Source organism: Syngnathus typhle, linkage group LG4 (assembly GCF_033458585.1).
Source record: "Syngnathus typhle isolate RoL2023-S1 ecotype Sweden linkage group LG4, RoL_Styp_1.0, whole genome shotgun sequence".
In the NCBI taxonomy this organism is placed as follows: domain Eukaryota; kingdom Metazoa; phylum Chordata; class Actinopteri; order Syngnathiformes; family Syngnathidae; genus Syngnathus; species Syngnathus typhle.
The window spans coordinates 2,343,982-2,371,167 of NC_083741.1; the positions used below are offsets into that span (position 1 = coordinate 2,343,982).

The window sequence follows — 27,186 nt, forward strand, 5'->3', positions numbered from 1 at the left end:
CTTGTGTCTGTTGGTACCTGGAGGAGTTACAAACATGATAATGACAAATTGACTCCTACAGTACTAAAACCACAGACCCAAAGACCACATTTTCAACAATTAACATTGCGTGCATTGTCTCACACAGACAAACTCTCAGTTCAACAAATTCCACAAACAAAAACACAAGTTTTTTCACCTACTGTGTGGCGGGACAGACCATTCATTTTAGTTTGTCGTTTTCAGGAGACAAGATTTCAATAACCTCACTGAGGCATTTTTTAACGAACTCTACTTCATTGTATGGCTTTTTAGCCCGTGCAATGTTCCAAGCCAGTTGAAACAATGAAAGTGTGACAGTCTCTGAGTGCCTACTTTTCTGCCTGACTTTTCAAAGTGTCCAAACTTGTGCTTGCGAAATTCAGTCCCTTTTGCAAAGTCCTCATCGATATTGGCATGAAGTGAGCTGAAGTGGTGCTGAACATTTGAAGCTTTTAAATGCGCTAATGACGTCCGACATATCAGGCAGAATGGCTTGCCATTGCGTTCAAAACAACTTTAACTCTGTTAAAAACGTCCTGTGTTCATCGTCATATATTCGTTTAGCTGTGCATTTTTCCCTTGCCATTTTGGCCGGGTTGACCACCCCTGGGTTAGCATCATGTCAGCTTTTAGGGACCTAATGGGCCTCCGTAGTCACAGTCGCCATTCATAAAAAGCCAGCAAAACCAATCGCTCTGTTTGTCCCTCCTCCTTTGCGGGATTTCACTTCACGCGCATGCGCATGTGTCAGAGGACACATACATGTGAGTCCACACTTAATACAAACATGCAGCATATACTCACCCAGACACACACTGCACTGTTGCAGCTATCAGTCACCCCTGTCATGGCAACAGCTTCCTGTTGAGATGTGGTGAGAAAGAAATGTGATGAATATTCGGACAAACTCGGCATAGACATTGTTCCACATAACAGTAAAGTAAAATGTTCAGTGTGACAATAGTAGTTTTACACTTATGTACAGTTGAATAAAGCTTCGGTAACTGAAGAATAAAGAAGTTATTTGCAACGGAGAAAAGATTACTATGATTTTGCATGAACGAAAGAAATTCCTAGGCAAGGTTCCAACAATATTTACCCGGGATGGATGCATGGATGCATATATAGCTATATTTACAACTAGATAGATAGACAGAAAGATCGGCTGGGGGGGGAGAGAGAGAGAGAGAGTGCGAGAGAGCGCGAGAGAGTGCGAGAGAGCGAGAGAGAGAGAGAGAGCGTGCGAGAGAGAGAGAGTGCGAGAGAGAGAGAGAGCGCGCGAGAGAGAGAGAGCGCGAGAGAGAGAGAGCGAGAGAGAGCGAGCGAGAGAGCGAGAGAGAGAGAGAGAGCGAGAGAGAGAGTGAGCGAGAGAGCGAGCGAGCGAGAGAGAGGGGTAAGGCTTAAAGGGCAGATAATTCTCAGGCAGCGTAATCGCCAATGCATTATGCATGCAACAAAACCAAAAGTTAATGAATAAAATACATGATGTCACTTGACTCCTGACACCTTAATATTCAGTAAATGCACTGACCAAGTAACTGTACATTATAGAACGCAATAATGGGAAACTGGGTATTTGCGGCTTGAACATTGTGAGTCGTTGTGGGAGTCTTCAACTTCTTTTTCCCGTCTGAGGGAGTCATGTATGCGTAGTATCACATTTTCAACGAGTTGATGACTCACGTGTCCATACCATATCGTATAAGCAGCAATGGAGAAAGGAGAGAGATTTGCGTTTTTAAGATAAAAATAAGTCACTATTTTCAATTTGTCAGCTGAAAATGACAGCACACTCTGTGCTGTCGACAGAGTGGTATTTAGCTTCAATAACGCTGTCAAAAAACATGAATCATTGCACTGTATGCGTTCAAGCTTAAAGAGAACATTTGAAAAGATTGTGTGACAACAGGGGGTCTCCAGATATATTCCTTATATTTTTAAACAATGTACATTCAAACTGAGTTTTGCGTGACAAATTTAATAAATACTGTATGTCTTTATGGACGGCTCGGTGGCCTCACAGTTAGGAAGGTGCCGATTTGATTCCACCTCCGACCCTCCCTGTGTGGAGTTTGCATGTTCTCCCCGTGCCTGCGTGGGTTTTCTGCGAGCACTCCGGTTTCCTCCCACATCCCAAAAACATGCTTGGTAGGCCAATTGCGCACTCCAAATTGCCCCTAAGTGCGAGTGCAAGTGCGGATGGTTGTTCGTCTCTGTGTGCCCTGCGATAGGCTGGCAACCGGTTCACGGTGTCCCCCGCCTACTGGCTGATGACTGCTGGGATAGGCTCCAGCACGCCCGCAACCCCCGTGGGGACAAGTGGTATAGAAAATGAATGGATGGATGTCTTTATTATATATTTTATTTAAAAATATGTATATATTATATATATATGTACATATATACGTTAAGTGAAGTCTTGAAAGGCTCTCAAGCCCATTCATGTTTAGTGAAATCTCAAAAAATAATAATAAAAGTAAGCAAGTCAAAACACTTGCCTTTATTTTTATTGTTTTTAATCTAATTAATGTCAACGTTAAAATATAAACTTCAAATTAAATGGCAAAACCAGGTTTCATTTTCATTTCAAGCAGAGTTGTCGCTATCTGCTGAACGTAACTATTATTTGCTTATTTTGTATTGTTTCATGTTTTGTGTTAAATGCTGCTTACTCTGTATCCATTGCAGCCTGGTCATCCTGGTCCCCGTCTCAAGGTTTCTCATTTTTCCGCAGTCAGGGTATTGTGAGTTTTCCTTGCCTTCTTGGGAGTTAAGGTTAGGGGAGGTTTGAATAATTGTCAATTTTGCACGTGAAGCCCTTTCAGACATACCGTATTGGCCCGAATATAAGACGACCCTGATTATAAGACAAACCCCTCTTTTTCAAGACTCAAGTTTGAAAAAAGATTTTTTGAACACTACATTTCATTTTTGTACAGAAAATAATTACAGTACATCTGAAACAAATGATTATAACAATATAATCGAGAGAAAAAGCATGTTATTTTTCCTCATTCAAATCATGCAAAAACTGTCTATCACATCTTAATATCTTAACATTTAAATATGTAAACTAAAGCGCAATCACATTTGTAAATGAATGGCTTCTAGTTTTTGAGACGTAAATAAACCAATCTACTGTGATAAAACAACAAAATTGTAATAACTGCATTAACCACCAAAGTGAAGTCTAACTGTAACTGTAGTCTTGAAACAAATCTGAATAAGGAAAAACATTGCAATAAAAGAATGCAAACTGCTACCGCTATTGTTGGGGAACCTGAGAACCGTATAGGGTGTTGGCTCGGATAGTTATGCTCTTTTCGCCCCCGGGTGTCGATCAGAACACAGGAGGGAAGACGTGATTCAGTTTTGATTGCTTTACTGAATTATTGACAAAAAAGTAACAGCCACTGCGGCTCATAGGGGCATAAAGGCAAACTGGCAAAAGGGTATAGGCACACGTTTGGTCGTAAGGATGTGAGAGCAGGTGTGTTCGCTTTAAAGATATCTGCCGTCATCTAGCGTTGTGAATGGGGTAATGTCTAGACCCTGAATGTAAGACGACCCCAACTTTTTCAGTCTTATTTCAATGCAAAAAACACCGTCTTATATTCGGGCCAATACAATAATTGTGATTGAGAGTTATATAAATTAATTTGACTTTACTTAACTATTAAAGAAACGCTACTTTTAAAATCAGGTAATCATTAATAAGGATATTTTGGATATGGAGGTATACGGCATGTTGGAGCACTGGTTACCACGTCCGCCTCACAGTCCAGAGGTTGTCGGTTCGATTGTGGCTCCGGCCTTCCTGTGTGGAGTTTGCATTATTTCCCCGTGCCTGCGCGGGTACTCCAGTTTCCTCCCACATTCCCAAGACATGCATGGTAGGCCAGACATCCAAAATTGTCTGTGGGTGTGAGTGTTTGATTACTTGTTCAAAATTAAAGATTTAAGAATTTTTATTCGCCATGTTTGAGCGTGCCAAACAAGGAATTCCGCTTCGGTACGTCACAACCTCTGTTCAACATTTAGGTGACTAACAACACTCAGGACGTGTGAAAAACGACAAATATTCTCAAACATACCGTGATCTTAAACTCCCAAGAGGGCAAGGAAAAACTTAAAACTCCAACTAGGGGAAATGAGAAACCTTGAGAAGAGACCACAGATGGGAGGATCCCTCTTCCAGGAAGACCAGGCTGCAATGGATGCAGAGTGGACACATAGTACAAATAATGTAGACAATTCAAAAAAGGAGTGGAGAGCAGGATGTTATTGCACAGCTCTTAAGAGTGGTGTGAGTTCATCAGAGCGACAGCCTGGGGGAAGAAGCTGTCTATGTGTCTGCTGGTTTTGGCATACAGAGCTCTATAACGCTGTCCGGAGGGGAGCAGTTCGAACAGATTGCAACCTGGCTGAGAAGGGTCTGTAGAGATGTTCCATGCACGATTCCTGGTCCTGGACAGGCACAAGTCTTGGATAGATGGGAGGTTGATTCCAATGATCTTTTCTGCAGTTCTGATTGTCCGTTGTAGTCTGTGCTTGTGTTGTTTGGAGGCCGATCCAAACCAGACAGTGATGGAGGTGCAGAGGACAGACTGGATGATGGCAGTGTAGAAGGTCTTCAGAAGCTCTCGCGGCAGGTTGAACTTCTTGAGCTGTCTCAGGAAGTACAGCCTCTGCTGGGCCTTCTTCCGGACAGAGTCTATGTGGCCGGTCCATTTCAGGTCCCGAGAGATTGTGGTTCCGAACTTGAAGGTTTCTGTGGAGAGAATAGTATTACTGCGGATAGTGAGGGGTAAAAGTGGTGAAGGGTCTCGCCTGAAATCCACTGTCATCTCCACGGTCTTGAGCGGGTTCAGCTCCAGATGGTTTTGGCTGCACCAGTGGACCAGCCGCTCCACCTCCTGTCTGTACGCAGTCTCATCACCGTCCTGGATCAGTCCGATGAGAGTGGTGTCGTCTGCATACTTCAGGAGCTTCACAGGAGTCACCTGAGGAGAAATCATTGGTGTAGAGAGAGAAGAGCAGTGGGGAGAGGACTCCAGTGTTGGTGGTCCGGGTGTCAGATGTGATGCCCCCCAGCCTCACACGCTGTCTCCTGTTGGTCAGGAAGCTGGTGATCCACTGACAAGTGAAGGCAGGCACCGCGAGCTGGATGAGCTTCTGTTGGAGGATGTCAGGAGCAATGGTGTTGAACGCCGAGCTGAAGTCCACAAACAGGATCCTGGCGTACGTTTCTGGGGTGTCCAGGTGGTGCAGGATGTAGTGCAGTCCCATTGCCCGGTTTGCTACTCCTTCGTCACTACTCAGGGAAAAAAATTCCAGCTTGAAGAATATGCGTAATACAACAACCAACGTGAACAATTTTAAGAAGGAAGTGAATTTGTTTTCCTCCTAATAGCATCCTGGTAGCTTGGAATAAACGGAAACCGGAAGCTTATAAGCCCCCAAATCTTTCCACTGGTGATACTAATGAGCTGCAGTGCAGTCTTGGCCCCTCCCTTCACTTTTTCCAATTTTTATCGGTACGTCTTTTTCTGTTTGCGTCCTTTTCTCTTGTGATTGTCCAATAATAGCACACATTATGCACACTCGGTCTTAATCAACACTATCTAATTAGCACCTCAAAGCCACCTGGGAAATTGCGAAAAAGCATGGCTGATATTTTTTCCCTCTCACACTGCTGACCTTGTATATCAATCTGAGTTGCATCCAAAACAGAAGTGTCTCAGTCTGACCGTGTAACACGGATAAAAGCAAATGAACATTTATGTTAGTACAGTTGATTTTTGTTGAGAAAATGCATCGTCATTTCACTCATCCTGTGTCTCAACATGATAATGACAGGAGTGTAAAACAAAAATTGGTTTTATACTTTTTGGGTGACTTTGAAAGTTAAGTTATCGTCACACACACATTCAAGGACAGCAGGGACGCACGGAGCCTTTGGCAAGGCATTCAGACCATCACGGACTACAAGCCCGCGCCGCAGAGCTGTGAAGGGGACGTCCGTCTGCTCAATGACCTTAACCGCTTCTTTGCTCGCTTCGACGCTCAGGACAGCACTTGCCCGCTGAAGGCCACTCCCCCTTCACACGAGCTGCCCCTGTGCCTTTCCGCCGACAGCGTGAAGAGGGCGCTTGCTGCTATCAACATCCGTAAGGCGGCGGGCCCTGACAACATCCCGGGTCGAGCGCTGAAAGACTGCGCTGGTGAGCTGACGGGTGTCTTCACGGACATCTTTAACACTTCCCTGTAGCAGACCATCGTCCCGTCGTGTTTCAAAGCTGCCACCATTGTACCTGTGCCGAAGAAACCTGCTCCGTCCTGCTTCAATGACTACCGCCCCGTGGCACTTATGCCCATCATCATGAAGTGCTCTGAGCGGCTTGTCATGGAGCACATCCAATCCGTTCTCCCCCCCACCATTGACCCCTTCCAGTTTGCGTACCGAGCCAAACGGTCCTCTGAGGATGCCATCTGCTCTGCCCTCCACTCGGCCCTCACCCACCTGGAGAGAAGGGACTCGTATGTGAGATTGCTGTTTGTGGACTTCAGTTCTGCCTTCAACACCATTGTGCCACAACGTCTCATCAGCAAACTTGACACGCTGGGCCTCAGTACCTACCTCTGTAACTGGCTACTGGACTTCCTCTGTCAGAGGACACAGGTGGTACGTGTTGGCGACAAAATCTCCGCCAGCATCACGCTGAGCACAGGGGGTCCCCAACGCTGCGTGCTCAGTCCGCTGCTCTTCACCCTCCTGACGCATGACTGCACTGCAACCTACAGCGACAACCGCATAGTGAAGTTTGCTGACAACATGACTCTGGTGGGTCTCATCACCAAGGGAGACGAGACTTCATACAGGCTGGAGGTTGACCTTCTGACCACGTGGTGCAGGGACAACAACCTCCTGCTGAACGTCAACAAGACCAAGGAGATTGTTGTTGACTTCCGGAAGGGTCACACCCAACACCTGCCGCTGACCATCGACGGTGCTATGGTGGAGAGAGTAAGCAGCGCCAGGTTTCTGGGGGTGCACATCAGTGAGGATCTCTCCTGGTCCACCTACACCGCATCACTGGCGAAGAAGGCCCAGCGCCGCCTGTACTTCCTGCGGAAACTCAGGCGAGCGAGCGCTCCTCCGGCCGTCATGACTACATTTTACCGCGGCACCATTGAGAGCGTCCTCTCCAGCTGTATTGCTGTTTGGGGTGGCAGCTGCACTGACTACAACTTGAAGGCCCTGCAGCGCATAGTGAACACGGCTGGTAAGATTATTGGTGCTTCACTCCCCTCCTTGAAAGACATTTACACCTCCCATCTTACCCGCAAGGCGACCACGATTGTGAGTGATGTGAGTCACCCCGCTCACTCTTTGTTTGATCTTCTGCCCTCTGGGAAGAGGTGCAGGAGCCTGCGCTCCCGCACCACCAGACTCACCAACTTTTCTGCGTAGCGTCCTGTACTTTGCGCTATGCTTACTGTCTGCTGTACTCACACTGGCTCAGTTTTGCTCCTCTTATTTATTGGGTTATTTGTTTATTATTTATTCATCACTCATATTATTTATTTATTATTTATTATTTATTGTTTGTGCCTTCTTGTTTTTATTTTGTGTCGTCTGCTTGTATGTCTATCGTGTACTATGTCTCGTCACCGTGGGATAGAGGAAACGGAATTTCGGTTTCTTTGTGTGTCTTGACATATGAAGGGATTGACAATAAAGCAGACTTTGACTTTGACTTTGATCTGGGTGTGGTGAAATTTGTCCTCTGCATTTAACCCATCCCCATGTGATTTTGTCCATCCCCTGGGGGAGTGGGGAGCAGTGGGGAGCAGTGAGCAGCAGCGGTGCCGCGCTCGGGAATCATTTGGTGATCTAACCCCCCAATTCCAACCCTTAATGCTGAGTGCCAAGCAGGGAGGCAATGGGTCCCATTTTTATAGTCTTTGGTATGACCCGGCCGGGGTTTGAACCCACAACCTTCCAGTCTCAGGGCGGACACTCTACCACTAGGCCACTGAGCTGAAAGCTTTTATTCATAACATCAATTAACAAGTTATGTTATCCTTTCTTGATTACATTGCAAAGGATAACAGCTTGTATGTTTTAGATTACGATTTTATTATGAGACCTTCGCATACTAGGTGTATTGGAGTAGCTGCTGTGTTCTTAGTTCCTTCGGTAAGAAACAACAGATAATATTTTCCTTCTCCATCATTAACTGTGTATGACTTCATTTAAACTGTGCGATCCCAGTTTAAATGGCAATAGCTGTACCAATCAGCAGCAAATTAAATGTGCAGCAGATGCTCAATGCTTTTAACAGCAAGCTATTTGGAATGTTTTTTGCGAATGGATTCATAAAATGTTTTCAAGCAACAGCTTTGTTTTCTTAGTTGCCATTTTGGATTATTTACTGTTGTAACAATGCACTTTCGTGGCTAAGGAATTGGAACACATTTGTAAAAAAAAAAAAGCATATGGATTCATGTTGAATGTAGTGTCATTCGAGGACGATCAGCATTTGGAGGGATTTTATAAGAAAATTAATTTGAAATTATTAATTACAAATATACTTTTCTTCACCTATGTATGCCATTGATATGCAGAGCAAATTTAATGTTCTCCCATTAGATAGCTGAAGGCCCTGCGTCTCCACCCGTTGTCATTCACATAACGGAGCGACTTGTGACTTTCTGCGAGTATTTCTAGTTTGTGTTCAATTTCAGACTCCATGCTGAGCATAGATTTATCAATAAATTAAGTCTGGATCGTCAGTATTTCAATATTCATTCTTTTTGTAATATTTTTATTTGGTGACGTGACGCAAGATTTTTCCTATGTAAAATAAGCCGCTAAGGTCAACAAAGCTCAGGAAACAACGATATAATCTAAAACAGAGAAGGATAATGGCAATTGTATTCCATAACGCATGATTCACAGAAGTCATGTAGCTCTTTATGCTCTTGTTGCTTTTCCCCTTCAATTCCTGACTTTCCATTACAAAATGTGCAAGCAGTCACCACTAGGGTCTTAATTGGGTTAGGTCTCCAAAGGCCCATGAAGGTTTGACGAATACAGTCCACGAGAGAAGGTGACCTACTTACTTGGGGGTGGGGGGAGGGGGGGTTAAAACTGCTTTATCCTAAGCAATTGCTCTTTTTCTTTATTTGCTCTTCTGTGTTTCAGGTTTCAGTCCATGTGACTCTTAAAGTATGATGACATTCTATTAAAATTTAGTTTTTGCTTGATTTTGTTTAGAGGAAAAAAAATAAAAAGGAAATGTTGAACATACATATACGTACATATACATATGTATGTATGTATGTACAAAAACAGACAATTTTGTTTCTGCTTGATTTTGTTAAGGGGAGAAAAATAAGGAAATGTTGAACATTTACATAGCAAGTTGCTTTGTTGTTTATCCATTCAATCTATACCAATTATAGAAACTGTAAATGTATAATAATGTATAATAAAAAACTGAGGGAAGTCTGTAATGTTACATTTCTGCTGAATCAAAGGAGGTTCAAATATTATATTTACCGTAATTTTCGGACTATAAGTCGCGTTTTTTTTTTCATAGTTTGGGTGGGGCGGCGACTTATACTCAGGAGCAACTTATATGTTTTTTTTTCAAAAATTTTCAAGAAAAAAACAAAAACAAAAAGTGAAACCGCGATAAACAAACCGCAATGTAGCAAGGGATTACTGTACCGTATTTTGCGCCCTATTAGGCGCACCGGGTTATAAGGCGCACCGTCAATGAACGACCCATTTTAAAACTTTGTCCATATATAAGAAGCACCGGACTATAAGGCGCATAAAATAGAAGCTTTACTGCAACAAACTGAGGTTGACTAGGGTTGCAGTATGCACCCACTAGCCAATAACCAACGAGCCCTCTGTAAACAATTCCGTTTCTCAAACGATCTCCTATAAAATGATTGGAACTGACTAAAGTTCGATCTAACGCATTGGTACTACTTACCTATGTTTCCCTTCCATATCGATCCGTAGATTTACTCGAAACCTTAACAGAGCAGCCTATTTTGACATGAAATAGCCTCGCGCGTATAGCAGCTATCGTTATAGCATTGGCCATCCGCAATTTCCTATGAGCCTCAGCTCGCAATCTCCCATGAGCCTCAGCAAAGTGTAAACAATCGCGTTTCTCAAACGATCTCCTATAAAATGATCGGAACTGACTAAAGTTCGATCTAACGCATTGGTACTACTTACCTATGTTTCCCTTCCATATCGATTCGTAGATTTACTCGAAACATGAACAGAGCAGCCTATTTTGACATGAAATAGCCTCGCGCGTATAGCAGCTATCGTTATAGCATTAGCCATCCGCAATTTCCTATGAGCCTCAGCTCGCAATCTCCCATGAGCCTCAGCAAAGTGTAAACAATCGCGTTTCTCAAACGATCTCCTATAAAATGATCAGAACTGACTAAAGTTCGATCTAACGCATTGGTACTACTTACCTATGTTTACTTTCCATATCGATCCGTTGATTTACTCGAAGCATTAACAGAGCAGCCTATTTTGACATGAAATAGCCTCGCGCGTATAGCGCTATCGTTATAGCATTAGCTATCCACAATTTCCTATGAGCCTCAGCTTGCAATCTCCCATGAGCGTCAGCAAAGTGTAAACAATGGCGTTTCTCAAACGATCTCCTATAAAATGATCAGAACTGACTAAAGTTCGATCTAACGCATTGGTACTACTTACCTATGTTTCCCTTCAATATTGATCCGTAGATTTACTCGAAACATTAACAGAGCAGCCTATTTTGACATGAAATAGCCTCGCGCGTATAGCAGCTATCGTTATAGCATTAGCCATCCGCAATTTCCCATGAGCCTCAGCTCGCAATCTCCCATGAGCCTCAACAAAGTGTAAACAATTGCGTTTCTCAAACGATCTCCTATAAAATGATCAGAACTGACTAAAGTTCGATCTAACGCATTGGTACTACTTAACTATGTTTCCCTTCCATATCGGTCCGTAGATTTACTCGAAACATTAACGGAGCAGCCTATTTTGAAATGAAATAGCCTCGCGGGTACAACAGCTATTCGGTGACGCCCCCTGACTACAGTTACCGTAATGTTGGGAAGCGATGCGACCTTGTAATTTACTCGCCGTACTAAAACGTATTAAAACATTTTGGCAGAGCACTGTGTACAACCAGTATGGATCAACAAATTCATCAATTGATCCATATATAAGGTGCACCGGACTATAAGGCGCACTGTCAACTTTTGATAAAAATTTAGGTTTTTAGGTGCGCCTTATAGGGCGGAAAATATGACAGCAGCGCGACGTCGCGTCAGCAGCAGCTCCGTCGAGTCAATCTTTGTCCTTTATGTAAACAACCGCCGCGCTGCTGACACGGCGTTGCGCTGCTGACGCGGCGTCGCGGTTGCGCGTCAGCAGCGCGGCGGTTGTTTACATAAAGGACAAAGATTGACTCGACGGAGCGCTCTTTCACTTCCGTGGATTGAAGTCGGGGGCCGGCGCTCGGCAGGGTGGCTGTTCAGGGACGGTGGATGGGCCTCGGACAATGCTTTTACGCACGCCCGCTCCTACTCTACCAAGCTGTCTTTCACCTCCGTGGATGGAAGTCGAGGGCCGGCGCTAAGCCGGGTGGCTGTCCGGGGACGGTGGATGGGGCTCGGTCATGGATTTTACGCACGCCCGGTCCTATTCTATGGAGCTCTCTTCCACTTCCGTGGCTGGAAGTCCAAGCCGCCACACGCCTGTAAGTTCGTTTTGTTAAATAAAGAGCCGTTTACCAAACCCACGTCTTTCCTTGAACTTTGTTAACGCTACAATATAGTTATATAGTAGATCTGTGGAATAACGAAGAGGCTGACGTCAGGGCGCACGCGCGGCGTTGTTGACAAAGGACGAGGAATTTGATCGATGGATTTAATGATTTAGAGTGCACAGATGGTTTGATAGCATTATTGCTTATATAATAGTTATTTGATATATAATTTATATATCGTTATATGGGCCTGTGGAATATTTTGAAGTGCAAGAGCCGTCAGCGGCGCGCACGCATTGTTGACAAAGGACGATTGATGGATTTAATGAATTGGAGTGACGCAGATGGTTTTATTAACGTGTTATTTATGTAATAGTTTTTTGAATAACTCTGAATTTTACGTCAGGGCCGTTCTCAGCTCTTAGTTTGTGTTTATGTCACGTTAGCATACCTATTGTTATGACTGTTCTTGGTGTTGGATTTTGTCGAATAAATTGCCCCCCAAAATGCGATTTATACTCCGGAGCGACTTATATATGTTTTTTTTCACTTTTTTGGGGCATTTTATGGCTGGTGCGACTTATACCCCGGTGCGACTTATAGTCCGAAAATTACGGTATATATTACCGTATTCTCCGCCCTATAAGGCGCACCTAAAAACCTAAATTTTTATCAAAAGTCAACAGTGCGCCTTATAGCCCGGTGCGCCTTATATATGGATCAAGTGATGAATTTGTTGATCCATACTGGTTGTACACAGTGCTCTGCCAAAATGTTTTAGTACGTTTTAGTACGACTAGTAAATTACAAGGTTGCATCGCTTCCCAGCATTACGGTAACTGTAGTCAGGGGGCGTCACCGAATAGCTGTTGTACCCGCGAGGCTATTTCATTTCAAAATAGGCTGCTCCGTTAATGTTTCGAGTAAATCTACGGATCGATATGGAAGGGAAACATAGGTAAGTAGTACCAATGCGTTAGATCGAACTTTAATCAGTTCTGATCATTTTATAGGAGATCGTTTGAGAGACGCGATTGTTTACACTTTGCTGAGGCTCATGGGAGATTGCGAGCTGAGGGTCATGTTTTTTTGCGGATGGCTAATGCTATAACGATAGCTGCTATACGCGCGAGGCTATTTCATGTAAAAATAGGCTGCTCTGTTAATGTTTCGAGTAAATCTACGGATCGATATGGAAGGGAAACATAGGTAAGTAGTACCAATGCGTTAGATCGAACTGTAGTCAGTTCTGATCATTTTATAGGAGCTCGTTTGAGAGACGCGATTGTTTACACTTTGCTGACGCTCATGGGAGATTGCGAGCTGAGGCTCATAGGAAATTGCGGATGGCTAATCCTATAACGATAGCTGCTATACGCGCGAGGCTATTTCATGTCAAAATAGGCCGCTCTGTTCATGTTTCGAGTAAATCTACGGATCGATATGGAAGGGAAACATAGGTAAGTTGTACCAATGCGTTAGATCGAACTTTAGTCAGTTCTGATCATTTTATAGGAGCTCGTTTGAGAGACGCGATTGTTTGTTTACACTTTGCTGAGGCTCATGGGAGATTGCCAGCTGAGGGTCATTGGTTTTTGCGGATGGCTAATGCTATAACGATAGCTGCTATACGCGCGAGGCTATTTCATGTCAAAATAGGCTGCTCTGTTCATGTTTCGAGTAATTCTACGGATTGATATGGAAGGGAATCGTAGGTAAGTAGTACCAATGCGTTAGATCGAACTTTGGTCAGTTCTGATCATTTTATAGGAGCTCGTTTGAGAGACGCGATTGTTTGTTTACACTTTGCTGAGGCTCATGGGAGATTGCAAGCTGAGGGTCATTGGTTTTTGCGGATGGCTAATGCTATAAAGATAGCTGCTATACGCGCGAGGCTATTTCATGTCAAAATAGGCTGCTCTGTTCATGTTTCGAGTAATTCTACGGATTGATATGGAAGGGAATCATAGGTAAGTAGTACCAATGCGTTAGATCGAACTTTGGTCAGTTCTGATCATTTTATAGGCACTCGTTTGAGAGACGCGATTGTTTACACTCTGCTGAGGCTCATGGGAGATTGCGAGCTGAGGCTCTTAGGAAATTGCGGATGGCTAATGCTATAACGATAGCTGCTATACGCGCGAGGCTATTTCATGTCAAAATAGGCTGCTCTGTTAATGTTTCGAGTAATTCTACGGATCGATATGGAAGGGAAACATAGGTAAGTAGTACCAATGCGTTAGATCTAACTTTAGTCAGTTCTGATCATTTTATAGGAGCTCGTTTGAGAGACGCGATTGTTTACACTTTGCTGAGGCTCATGGGAGATTGCGAGCTGAGGCTCATAGGAAATCGCGGATGGCTAATGCTATAACGATAGCTGCTATACGCGCGAGGCTATTTCACGTCAAAATAGGCCGCGCTGTTTATGTTTCGAGTAAATCTACGGATCGATATGGAAGGGAAACATAGGTAAGTAGTACCAATGCGTTAGATTGAACTTTAGTCAGTTCCAATCATTTTATAGGAGATTGTTTGAGAAACGCGATTGTTTACAGAGGGCTCGTTGGTTATTGGCTAGTGGGTGCAGACCGCAACCCTAGTCAACCTCAGTTTGTTGCAGTAAAGCTTTTATTTTATGCGCCTTATAGGCCGGTGCGCCTTATATATGGACAAAGTTTTAAAATGGGCCGTTCATTGAAGGTGCGCCTTATACCCCGGTGCGCCTTATAGGGCGGAAAATACGGTAACTATGTTATTTTTTGTTTATGTTTATATAATTTATTCCTACATATTCATTATATTATATATTATACAACTATAATATAGATATTACAGTAATCCCTCGTTTTTCGCTGGTAGATGAAATCCGTGAAGTAGAAACCTTTATTTTTTTACCATTATTATACAGGTATAGCATCAAAACCAAAGGACAAAACTTGTTTTCAGTCCCAAGCATTTGTTTAACAAATAGAAGTAAACACTTTCTTCCAGATAACTACAGTAAAATAATAATTTTAATCATCAGCACATAGAGCGCCTCTGCGGGCGAACTCTGCTCTGTAGTGTCTTTTTCACCAAGCCATAACACAATGCACTGTGAGAAAAAAATCCGTGAACCAGTGAGGTTGAGAAAAGTGAACCGTGATATAGGGAGGGATATACATTTTATATAAATATAATGATTACCTAATTTATTTATCAATTATATGGGTATATCTACGTTATTTTTATATCTGTCTTGTCACATATTGTTTTATATATTGCGTATTAAAATATATTCAGGACTTAAGAGCAATTGTTATTATATATTTTTTAGGACTCGAATGCAATACAGCAGGGATGGCCAACCCGCGGCTTGCGAGCCGCATGCGGCTCTTTGGCTGGTTTCATGCGGCTCTTTTATGTTCATATCAACATTTGTGTTTATTTTTCGTGCAAATTTGCTTCGCTTGAGTTCAATATTGTATTTTGGTTAAACGCGCATGAGGTGAAATCCCGCAAAGGAGGAGGGACAAACCCATTTGAGGAGTGTCAATTTCGCTCTCAAAATGGCAAGGAAAAAATGCACAGCTTAACGAATATATGACGATGAACACAGGGCAGAGCGATTGGTTTTGCTGGCTTTTTAATGAATGGCGACTGTGACTACGGGGGCCCATTAGGTCCAGAAAAGCTGACAAGATGCTAAACCAGGGGTGGCCAACCCGGCCAAAATGGCAAGGAAAAAATGCACAGCTAAACCAATATATGACGATGACCACAGGGCGTTTTTAACAGAGTTAAAGTTGTTTTTTGTTGAACGTAATGGCAAGCCATTCTGCCTGATATGTCGGACCTCATTAACGCATTTAAAAGCTTCAAATTTTCAGCGCCACTTCAGCTCACCATGCCAATATCGATAAGGACTTTGCAAACTGAATTTCGCAAGCACAAGTTTGGACACTTTGAAAAGTCAGGCAGAAAAATAGGTACAGTTTTTCAAAAAAAATACAAAGCACTCCGAGACTGTCACACTTGCATTGTTTCAACTGGCTTGGAACATTGCACGTGCTAAAAAGCCATATAATGAAGTGGAGTTCGTTAAAAAATGCCTCAGTGACGTTCTTGAAATCTTGTCTCCTGAAAACGACAAACTAAAACGAATGGTCTGTCCCGCCACACATAGAAAGTGAAAAAACTTATGTTTTTGTTTGTGGAATTTGTTGAACTGAGAATTTGTCTGTGTGAGACAATGCACGCAATGTTAATTGTTGAAAATGTGGTCTTTGGGTCTGTGGTTTTAGTACTGTAGGAGTCAATTTGTCATTATCATGTTGGTGCATGACATAATAATGTCACACAATAAATTTGGCTGAGCAGAGGTGTGTGTGTGTGTTTGTGTGTGTGTGTGTGTGTGGGGGGGGTGTTCATGTGTGCTCATGTGTATGATGTGGCTCTTTGCGACGACACAGTAAAAAATGTGGCTCTTAGTCTCTGACTGGTCGGCCACCCCTGCAATACAGTATTATTTCTAATGGCATCGGTTGTGGAAGTATGAAGATTGACCACTAAGTGGCGCTACAATCACTTGTATTCCACCAGCGAGCATTCGTTGAGCCCTTTGAGACATTTTGTTATTAAGGGCTATATATGTAAATAAACTTGACTTGATTTGACATGCTAATGATCTTAGTTGTTATTTTATCTGGGCTCTAGGGATTTAACAAAGGAACACTAATGATAGTTCTTCTTTTTCCAATATACAAATTGATATATAAAAAGTGAAGTTAAAGGTTTTTACCAGCTACAGCAGTAGCAGCAACAGCAAAGTAACCAAGTAGTTAGCATGTCTGCCTCACAATTAGGCTCAGGTTTGAATCCCTGCTCCAGTCTGTCTGTTTGGCGTTTGCCTATTATCCACGTTATCTTTTATTTTGGTGGGGTTAGTGCTGGTGGTGGTGGTGGTGGTGGGGTCCCTCTGGCTTCCTCATAGATGCCAAAAGCATTACTGATGGCTCTAAATTGTCCATACTGTAGATAAATGGTTGTTTCTATGTGCGGCCTGCAATTAGCTGGCAACAACTCAGTCCCTTGCTGACTCACCCAAAGTCATCTAGGATAGGTTCAAGTTAACCCTTTCCCCAAGTGCTATTAAGGAAATGTGGACGGCTGGATGTTCTCAGTATGGTTTTATGATAAAACTTTTATCTTCTCTTATTCTTTTTGTTAATTGCGTGATTCGTGTATAGCCTACTGTACATATCATAAAGGACAACAATGGAAGATTGGTTAACACTTCTGACAAGGTGAATTGCCTGGAGCGTTTTTATGTGGAGTTTGCATGTTCAACATGTATATGTAAGTGGCCCACGGTTGCTCATCATTACCTTTGGAACTGAAGCATCACATTCAAGTCCCACTGTGGACAAAAAATAAAATAGCATGTTGTTGGAAAGAGTCAAGCTTGCTTCCAGTTTACTTTTGAGGTCAAGCACTTTTTATACACCCCTATCACTTTGATGTCTCTCTTGCGTGTATGATCTGGTTTTCTCCTTTTCTTTTTTCTTTCTTAGTGTGCAACACAAACATGCAGCAGAGTGTGTGTTGTAATTCCCCATTGGGGATTTCAATGAGCATAGTAAATGAATAAGATTAAATCAAATTGTGCAGGTTAGTATGATCATGTGGGTCTTAACAAATGTGGTCACACTGTTATCAAGTGACTGTATTTGAATCTTTAGCTCCAGTAATGCGGTTTCCGCTTATGTCAGTCCCAGCAGTCATGGAGAAGCCCAAGGCACGAGGAGGAAGCTGTACAGTGCGGTACCGGGGAGACACTTTGTGGTGGTTCGTGCTTACACTGCGCAGGCCGAAGGAGAGATCTACCTCTATAAGAATGATAGAGTCAAAGGTAAGATTGTAAATTACCCTTTCAATAGAAAAGAAAAAGTCTTGCAAAACTTTCACAATTCCCTACTGTGATACAGTAGACCTAGCTTAACCTAAATCTCGTCAAATTTCAATATATATATATCTTTGTTTTTTATGTGAGAGTTGTGTTCTACCTGATACATCATATACATACATACAGTGCCTTGCGAAGTATTCGGCCCCCTTGAACCTTTCAACATTTTGCCACATTTCAGGCTTCAAACATAAAGATATAAAATTGTAATTTTTCGTCAAGAATCAACAACAAGTGGGACACAATCGTGAAGTGGAACGAAATTTATTGGATAATTTAAACTGTTTTAACAAATAAAAAAACTGAAAAGTGGGGCGTGCAATATTATTCGGCCCCTTTACTTTCAGTGCAGCAAACTCACTCCAGAAGTTCAGTGAGGATCTTTGAATGATCCAATGTTGTACTAAATGACTGATGATGATAAATAGAATGCAACTGTACCTGCACGGAGAATCAAGTCTCCGTATAAATGCACCTGCTCTTTGATAGTCTCAGGGTTCTGTTTAAAGCGCAGAGAGAACCATGAAGACAAAGGAACACACCAGGCAGGTCCGAGATACTGTTGTGGAGAAGTGGAAAGCAGGATTTGGATACAAAAAGAATTCCCAAGCTTTAAACATCTCAAGGAGCACTGTGCAAGTAATTATATTGAAATGGAAGGAGTATCAGACCACTGCAAATCTACCAAGACCCGGCCGTCCCTCCAAACTTTCATCTCAAACAAAGAGAAGACTGATCAGAGATGCAGCCAAGAGGCCCATGATCACTCTGGATGAACTGCAGATAACTACAGCTGAGGTGGGAGAGTCTGTCCATTGGACAACATCAGTCGTGCACTGCACAAATCTGGCCTTTATGGAAGAGTGGCAAGAAGAAAGCCATTTCTCAAAGATATCTATAAAAAGTCTCGTTTAAAGTTTGCCACAAGCCACCTGGGAGACACAAAACATGTGGAAGAAGGTGCTCTGGTCAGATGAAACCAAAATCGAACTTTTTGGCCACAATGCAAAACGATATGTTTGGCGTAAAAGCAATACAGCTCATCACCCTGAACACACCATCCCCACTGTCAAACATGGTGGTGGCAGCATCATGGTTTGGGCCTGCTTTTCTTCAGCAGGGACAGGGAACATGGCTAAAATTGATGGAAAGATGGATGGAGCCAAATACAGGACCATTCTGGAAGAAAACCTGTTGGAGTCTGCAAAAGACCTCAGACTGGGACCGAGATTTATCTTCCAACAGGACAATGATCCAAAACATAAAACCAAATCTACAATGGAATGGTTCACAAATAGACGTATCCAGGTGTTAGAATGGCCAAGTCAAAGTCCAGACCTGAATACAATCGAGAATCTGTGGAAAGAGCTGAAGACTGCTGTTCACAAACGCTCTCCATCCAACCTCACTGAGCTCGAGCTGTTTTGCAAGGAAGAATGGGCAAGAATTCCAGTCTCTCGATGTGCAAAACTGATAGACATACCCCAAGCGACTTGCAGCTGTAATTGCAGCAAAAGGTGGCGCTACAAAGCATTAGCGCAAGGGGGCCAAATAATATTGCACGCCCCACTTTTCAGTTTTTTATTTGTTAAAAAGGTTTAAATTATCCAATCAGTTTCGTTCCACTTCACGATTGTGTCCCACTTGTTGATTCTTGACAAAAAATTACAATTTTATATCTTTATGTTTGAAGCCTGAAATGTCGCAAAATGTTGAAAGGTTCAAGGGGGCCGAATACTTTCGCAAGGCACTGTATATATAGTACATCACATACCATTTTTGGTGTGGAAAAAAATGGTCAAAATAAGGTCTTGTGTAGCAGAACTTATTGAATTATTGAACGATTCAAGCACAAAAGTAAACATAAACGTTAGAGAAAATGAGCTGAATTGGAATACTGTATTATTTTTGTTTTTATGTGAATTGATAATTGACTGAGACTGATCCCCTTTTTCACCCTCCCCACCTTTCCCCTTAACCCAGTTCTCAGCATCGGAGAAGGTGGCTACTGGGAAGGCAGCGCCCGTGGCCAGGTGGGCTGGTTCCCAGCCGATTGTGTAGAGGAGATCCTGGCCAAGGCTACTGAGGAGAGGAGCTGTAAGTTGCATCAACACTTTTGTTATGGGGATGGATTTTTTTCATAGTATAGGGCAGGGGTGGCCAACCCCGCGGCTCGCGAGCCGCATGCGGCTCCTTGCCGGGTTTCATGCGGCTCCTTTACGTTCATATCAACATTTGTGGGTTTATTTGTTTGTTTGTTTTTGTGCGTGTTCGCTTCGCTTGAGTTCAATATGGTATTTTCGTCAAACGCTGCGTGTTCGCTTCGCTTGAGTTCAATATGGTATTTTCGTCAAATGCTAATGCGCATGAAGTGAAATCCCGCAAAGGAGGAGGGGCAAACCCATTCGAGGAAACAATTAGTGTCAATTTCGTTCTCAAAATGGCAGGGAAAAAATGCACACCTAAATGTGGTCCATTTAAAACCGAGCAGCTGGGGGTGGGGGGTGGGGTGGGGGTTCTAGTTCATCTATCTACATGTGTATGATCTGGCTCTTTGCGGTACACAGTAAAAAATGTGGCTCTTAGTCTCTGACTGGTTGGCCACCCCTGGTATAGGGCATAGCTGCAGCAGTAGGATAGCAAGATCAATGCAGGATGCTAAAGTTCCCAAGGGCATGCAAGTGGGGTTTTTTTCTCCAATACATGAGTGTTGTGTGTTGCAGCCTTTGTGTTTTCTGAAGCTGTGGTGCACAAAGCTAAGTGCTGCATCGCCCTGCTAACGCAACTGTGGTTACTTTGATTTCCCCTTGGGGCAAGCCAATGAATACATCACACCACGTTACGCTCCCAGCATCACAAGTTATCCTCGTTCATGCACACTGAAATGTTGTCTTGTACACTGCAACTCTGAGTGATTCATTTTTTCCCACCTCTTTGTATTGGCATTTCTGACTGTTTTATTACTGACATTATCGTAAAGCACAGTGTTGCTTGGGCCAAGTCCGGTCTTATTTTAATTTGCTCTATTTCCTAAGCTAGTGTGTCACCAATGATCAAGGCAGATGGGAAGCAAATTGCTCTGCTATCTCTGGTTCTTTGCCTTCCTCTGGGTGGCCTATTTTACAGTTTGACTCAAGGCCTTTGGCACAGGGACCTCCTCTAATGTGTTCTGCTCAAAGTGCCCCAAGCTCAGCTTGCAAACACAACCCCTCCAAGGATAGTGTTATAGCATAGTGATTCGCAGTCTTATAGCCTCATTTAAGACATGCTTGCATGCATGCGGGTGTGCTGTTTATTAGGAGGGGACGAAGAAAAGTAGAAGTGTCAAGTTATTAAACTGGTCCCATTGATTCTCCCCGTGCCTGTGTGGATTTTCTCCAGGCACTCCGGGTCCTCCTACATCCCAACAACACGCATGGTTGGCCGATTGAGCATTTCAAATTGCCCCTAGGTCTGAGTGTAGATGTCTCTGTGTTCCCTGCGATTGACTGGCAACCGGTTCAGGGTGTCCCCCGCCTACTGCCCGATGACTACTGGGATAGGCTCCAACACGCCCGCGATCCCTGTGGGGACAAAGCGGTACAGAAAATGGATGGATGGATGATTTTTATGTGTCCCTGTATTGAACCTGGATGTTGTGCTCGTAAGTTAAATGGACATGAATAGTAAATTAGCCAGCTAATGAGGTTTAAATCTCAGTTAATGTGAATTATGAAGCCTCAGAATTGGTGTCTCATCTGTTGGATTACATTGACTTTTTCTCGGACTGACGATGGACGGACCCCTTTTCAAGATCAATGACATACGAGGATGGGGGACAACTATAATATCAATAAAGAAGACGGAAAGGGGGCCCAGGTCGAGGCCAAAGGACGGACTGCCATAATTTGGTAAAGTGTCCAAATCACAGAAAAGGGGTCCCAAAAAAAGGGCTGGGCACAAAAGCAAAGACACAAAAGAAAAGGCATTATTTGGTAAATTCAGCTCAACAAAACATTGCTTTGATTTGTTCCTTCTTGCATTTTATCTCATAACACCCTAATTGTGCACACGTACGTGCACACAGTGGCAAAGTTAGAACTCAGCCTTCGTTGCCCACATTGTGTTGTTTGCTCAGTTAAGATAGTCTGTTGCATTATATGCAAACTCAGTAAATGTGCTAATACGGTGATGGACAATAGGCTTTGCATACTGTTGGGATCATTCCACCGTTTCTTAGGTAAGCGTAGTCTCCCATTACAGTCTTTGATGATGTGCACATTTCCTCATGAATAATGAGAAAACTGATTACGTTTACAGGAAGTCAAAATTTGGATGAAGGCCAAAATTATGATTTCTGAAACATTTGGAATAATGTATTTACATGCATGAGTGGACAGCGTTACTCCCCCATTTAGGCTTTTAGGTATTTGGAGTCAGACAGCGACGCTTGGATGACGTCGTGACGCAAACAGTAGATGTCAATTCCGTTTGTTACGTTCTGCCATCAATAAAACACATTATAGTCATGTCTAGAGCTGTCACAAATGAATCTTTTTGGAATTGATTAAATCTTCTATCAATTGTGCCATCAATTCTGGGAATCCAATACATATTATTTACATAATATACAGACATATAAGTGTGTCTATATTCAAACTGTCATTTATATTGTAGAGACAGAAAATAAAGTGAAAATGCAGCAGAAAAATCACTGTATACAATTTAAGCTCACTATTGCAATACAAGGACTTAGTGGACTAAAAAAAACAAAAACAACAAGGTTCCTTGCGGTTGAGCATGCGGAGAACACAAACCACTGTGTCACTCAACGGAGAAAACTCTATCGCGTTTAAATGACAATATTTGAGTTAGAAAAGAAGTACCGTTTTTTTCCATGTGTAATGCGCAAAATTTAACTAATTTATTGTCCTAAAATCTGGGGTGCGCATTATCCAGGGGTACACAAAAAAAAAAAATAATCTTTTATTTAATTTTTTTATTTTTTTAAAACCGGATATGATACGGAGGCCGGCATTACAGATGCGCTTTCTTCTCTGCTGTTCACTTCAAACACGCTCCATACTCGTATCAGACGCTTGCTCGATCACCTGCTCGTTTGCTGTCACAATGTACCCTACACAAATCCGAAACATTTCTTCGCTATCGAGTTGGCTAGCGCATGGGCAGTGATACTCACCGGCATAATAACATCCGGTTGTTCCCAAAGATGATATTTTTTTCTGAAATAATTTTACTTTTACGGACTTAAGTAGGAGTCATAATTTGGGTGCATATTATACATGGGTGCAGGTTTTTTTCCAGCATCAACATGCTATTTTTAGGGTGCGTATTATACATGGGGGCGCATTATACATGGAAAAAAACGGTAACCCAGGCCTATTATTTTCTGTTTTTAAAAACCCAAATATCTTCTCATTTGGGTTCTTATTTTTGTGCACGTTTTTGTATTTTCCTTTAAAAACCTGAATACTTCCAATATTCTGGTTTCAAAGGACTTATTGACTATTGACTGCATGTAACATAGTCAGTTCTTCTACCTCTCTCACTTTCTCTTTATCTTTCTCACTCTTGCACTCTCGCTCTCTCACAATTTGTCTCTGTCTCTCTCTCACACACACACACACACACACACGCACACACACACACACACACACACACACACACACACACACAAACACACACACACACACACACACACACACACAGACACAGACACAGACACACACTCACACACTTCTGCTAATCCTTCTCATTGAATAGCTATGATGCAGCAGGATTAGGCCCTGTTTAGACATGCTTTGTGAAAATTCAGGTTAGCATCCTTCTATCCTTGTAAAGCCTCATAGCAGCGTAACCTAAAGTAAACTAATGCATGTTTATGCACCAGACCATCTGTTGTACCTTGTAGTATATTAGAAGGTAATGATACTGGTTTATTAGTAGTAAATTTGACCAACACCTGCAATTAAAACAAATGACTACAAATAAGACTAATCAAGATGGGTAGGGCAAAAGTCTGGTAGTGGGTGAGTTATTCTTTAACCTCAGTTAATTACCATAATTTTATAACACCAATAAAACAGACCCCGACAAAGAGGTGATCAAAATTTAGCGAGAGATTAGGAGGTGAGTCTCTTTACATAAGGCAATATTCTTCCGGTCAAGTTGTTTGTTTGTGTTTTAACACTGCTGGCTTGCACACTTTTCATCATCCATCCATCCATCCATTTTCTGAACCGCTTAGTCCCCACGGGGGTCGCGGGTGTGCTGGAGCCTATCTCAGCTGTCATCGGGCAGTAGGCGGGGGACACCCTGAACCGGTTGCCAGCCAATCGCAGGGCACACAGAGACAAACAACCATTTGCAATGGCACTCACACCAAGGGACAATTTGGAGTCTTCAATCAACCTATCAAGCATGTTTTTGGGAGGAAACCGGAGTGCCCGGAGAAAACCCACGCGGGCCCGGGGAGAACATGCAAACTCCACACAGGGAGGGCCGGAGGTGGAATCGAACCCACACCCTCCTAACTGTGAGGCGGACGTTCTACCCAGCGCGCTACACAGCCCACTTTTCATCAAGTTTACAAATTTTCTGACAGACCTAACTTTGCAAATCTCCAGGATTTAATTCAATACCTAGCACGTAACACCAGCGGGGTGGGAGCAATTATGCTACAGTTGTTCCTTAGCATCGCTTTTTCTTTTTCATGCATATGTAAACTTTGGACAACTCCTCACCTTTTTATTTTTTTAAATTGCTCTTATGCTGTTGCTGGACCATCTTCTTGCAGTTGCTTCTTCCTTCCTCCAATCTAACACTGGGGGCAGAGTGTTTGGGGGAGAAAAAAATGCTCCTGTAAAGATGACAAGATGTAAGCCGGATCAGTGGGTTAGCATTTCTGTGAAAGTGTGACAGCTGGTCTGGGAGTCTATGGTGAAGTGAAAGACGAAGCATTAAAGGAAGTGAATAAGACAAACACGAAGACAAGACGCTGGAATGAAAAGGCCTCATTTTTGTTGAATGTCTTGTAATTTGAAGGTGCTGTTGCCTGGAGTTAATGTTTTTACACAGTTTTTTATTTTCTGCATCAACATCAAGGGCAAAGTCATAAAAGGGTTGTTGAGATATTGTTCATATAAATGATGTAAACGTTTAAAGCTTTGAATAGGGAGTGCTTTTCAGATTTATAATGGCAACACTAGGATTTTGATTAGTTGAACAATTGTATTTTATTTTCAATTTAGCCCACATTGATACCTTCTCACTCTCCACTTCTTAATTTTTTAAAAAAGTTATTTGACTGATGTGTATTATTTCATCACATTAAATGTTAATTTGACTCTTGGGAAGTCACAAGAAATGATCATCACTGGCTGAAAGTTCTTTCAGTCAGTAAATAGTTTTAGCATCTCCAGGCTCATTCCTTCAGGCTCACACTCAGGAGATAACAAAACCAACACCATGTGGCCACTTGCCAAGCAGCAAAGACACAAAGAGTTTACCAAAGTTTGAAAGACAAATGGACAGGTTTTAATCTCAGGAAGCAAACGACCTTTAGCTTTGAAAAATTTATCCTACTCCTACAGCACTTTGTATGAATTAAACAGCACAACTAAACACCAAAATATCAGTGTTTTAAGATTCTTTGTTGATTTATGGAAAACTGATGAAGACTGTAGATGTGATGTGTTTTCATTCATTACTGAGACATTGTGTGTGTGTGTGCGTGTGTGTGCGTGTGTGCGCGTGCGTGCATGCGTGTGAGCGTGCGTGCGAGCAAACGAGCGTGCAAGCGTGCGTGCGCGTTTAAAAGTAATGTTTCGATGGCTTAAGTACGTACTTCATCTTGACGTAACGCCAATGATGTAATATTAACATTGATGTTATTGTTCTGATGTATCAGATTCCCGAGTGGACCGTGCTGACAGACGGAAATTGTTTAGACACTACACTGTGGGATCTTACGACAGCTTTGATGCCTCCAGGTAAACCCATACTCTGTCCTCATCTAGTGAAATTACCTTTATTTCATTATAACAGTGGGACAATCTTCAACCGTTCCATGTTTCTAAATGTCATAAAAATTGTAAAGGCTGTTACAGACGTCAAATTTATTTTAAATTTGATTGATTGAGCTTGCAGTCATCAGGCTAGTGCATGCGCAATACAGAATACAAGTTTCTCCTTTTTAGTTCAGTAAATAATTTAATGAAATGTGACATTCAATCGCAAGCATTTCAAGATGGTGTGTGCCTTCCTTTGCTTTGCTGTCTTGTTTGCTGCTATTGGATTTACTCGAATGTGTGTGAGCATATGCATTTGCATGTGAACAATTACGCTCAAGATTATTCAACCACTACTATAAATGACATTGATTTGCAAACTTTGAAGAGATGGCCATGTTTGAATCAGTTCTACTAAGCTATTCAATTAGTTTATACTAATCATCAGCAAATATAAGGTTGTGTTAGATCACAGTGGTCATTTGTCCAGCATCATCAAACATCATCATCAAGTGTCTTTTTTTTTTCACGTTGTGGTTGTATCCCGCACTTGGAAATAGGCAAGGCTAGAGTTTTAGTGTTCTCCTGGTTGTCTGTTCTCCAGGTGGAGAGATGCATGTGAACTCAGGAGGGAATAATTACATGACCAATTATTTTGAATTTTATCCGTACATCATCATCATCATCGGCATCACAGTCTCGAAAGACCATAGATTTCTTGTGTCTGGAGGTTAGGTGTTCTTTGCACAGCGTCTGCTGTGGCTGGTGAGCCTCTCCACTGCGCAAGAAGCCTGGGCAAGTTCTATGGAAGCCTTGAGTTTCCCAGGGATCAGGGCTTCCCTCTCGGCCTTCCTGTTGTCATCCAAAGGAACGGTGAACCGATACATTTGGCATCAGGTTGGCTGCAGGAGTTGCCAGAACAATGCTTTTTTTTAAAGCATGAGTCTGCCTAACAGAGTCCGAGCCGGGTTTCCTGTCGGGGTTTGCTCTCTTAGCCTTTTCATTCCAGACGATACCCACAAGGCAGCGGGGGTGCTATTTCCCCCATAGCTGGGACAGTGGTTAGCGGGCACCAGGACATCCACACGCCGGTGGGCCTGTACATCACGCCTAGGGGCCCACTGTTGCTCCCCCGATCGATCCCCTGCAATTTGGCCTGGAGCCGTGAGGCACCCAGTTACCATGTGTGGCCACAAGGAGGCATACAGAGGTCTTGACGGTGGAGAGGCTATGTACCGGCTGAGGAGACTTACGCACTCGGCTCCTCTTTTCGCCCCCGGAAACGGGGCTAGCCGGCGGCAGTAGCTGAAAGCAGAAGTTAGCAAGCAGGAAGAAGCATGCAACATGCACTAACTACAAGCACTACTACTCCAACACCACTGCACTTCGCATCACAACGCCC

At 42.9% G+C, this 27,186-nt stretch overlaps 1 protein-coding gene across 3 annotated transcripts in view; it reads left to right on the forward strand.

Annotated features, from left to right (window-relative positions):
- Window positions 1–27,186, forward strand: part of LOC133153245 (SH3 and multiple ankyrin repeat domains protein 2-like) — a 202,593-nt gene that overhangs the window by 41,847 nt on the left and 133,560 nt on the right. For 2 of the 3 annotated variants that reach the window (XM_061277410.1, XM_061277411.1), the window contains exons 3-5: window positions 17,582–17,721; window positions 19,759–19,872; window positions 25,685–25,766. In XM_061277410.1, coding sequence (XP_061133394.1) covers window positions 17,582–17,721; window positions 19,759–19,872; window positions 25,685–25,766 — 336 coding nt within the window. Of the gene's footprint in view, window positions 1–17,581; window positions 17,722–19,758; window positions 19,873–25,684; window positions 25,767–27,186 lie in introns of those variants that run through there. The other variant, XR_009714275.1, reaches the window with a different exon arrangement.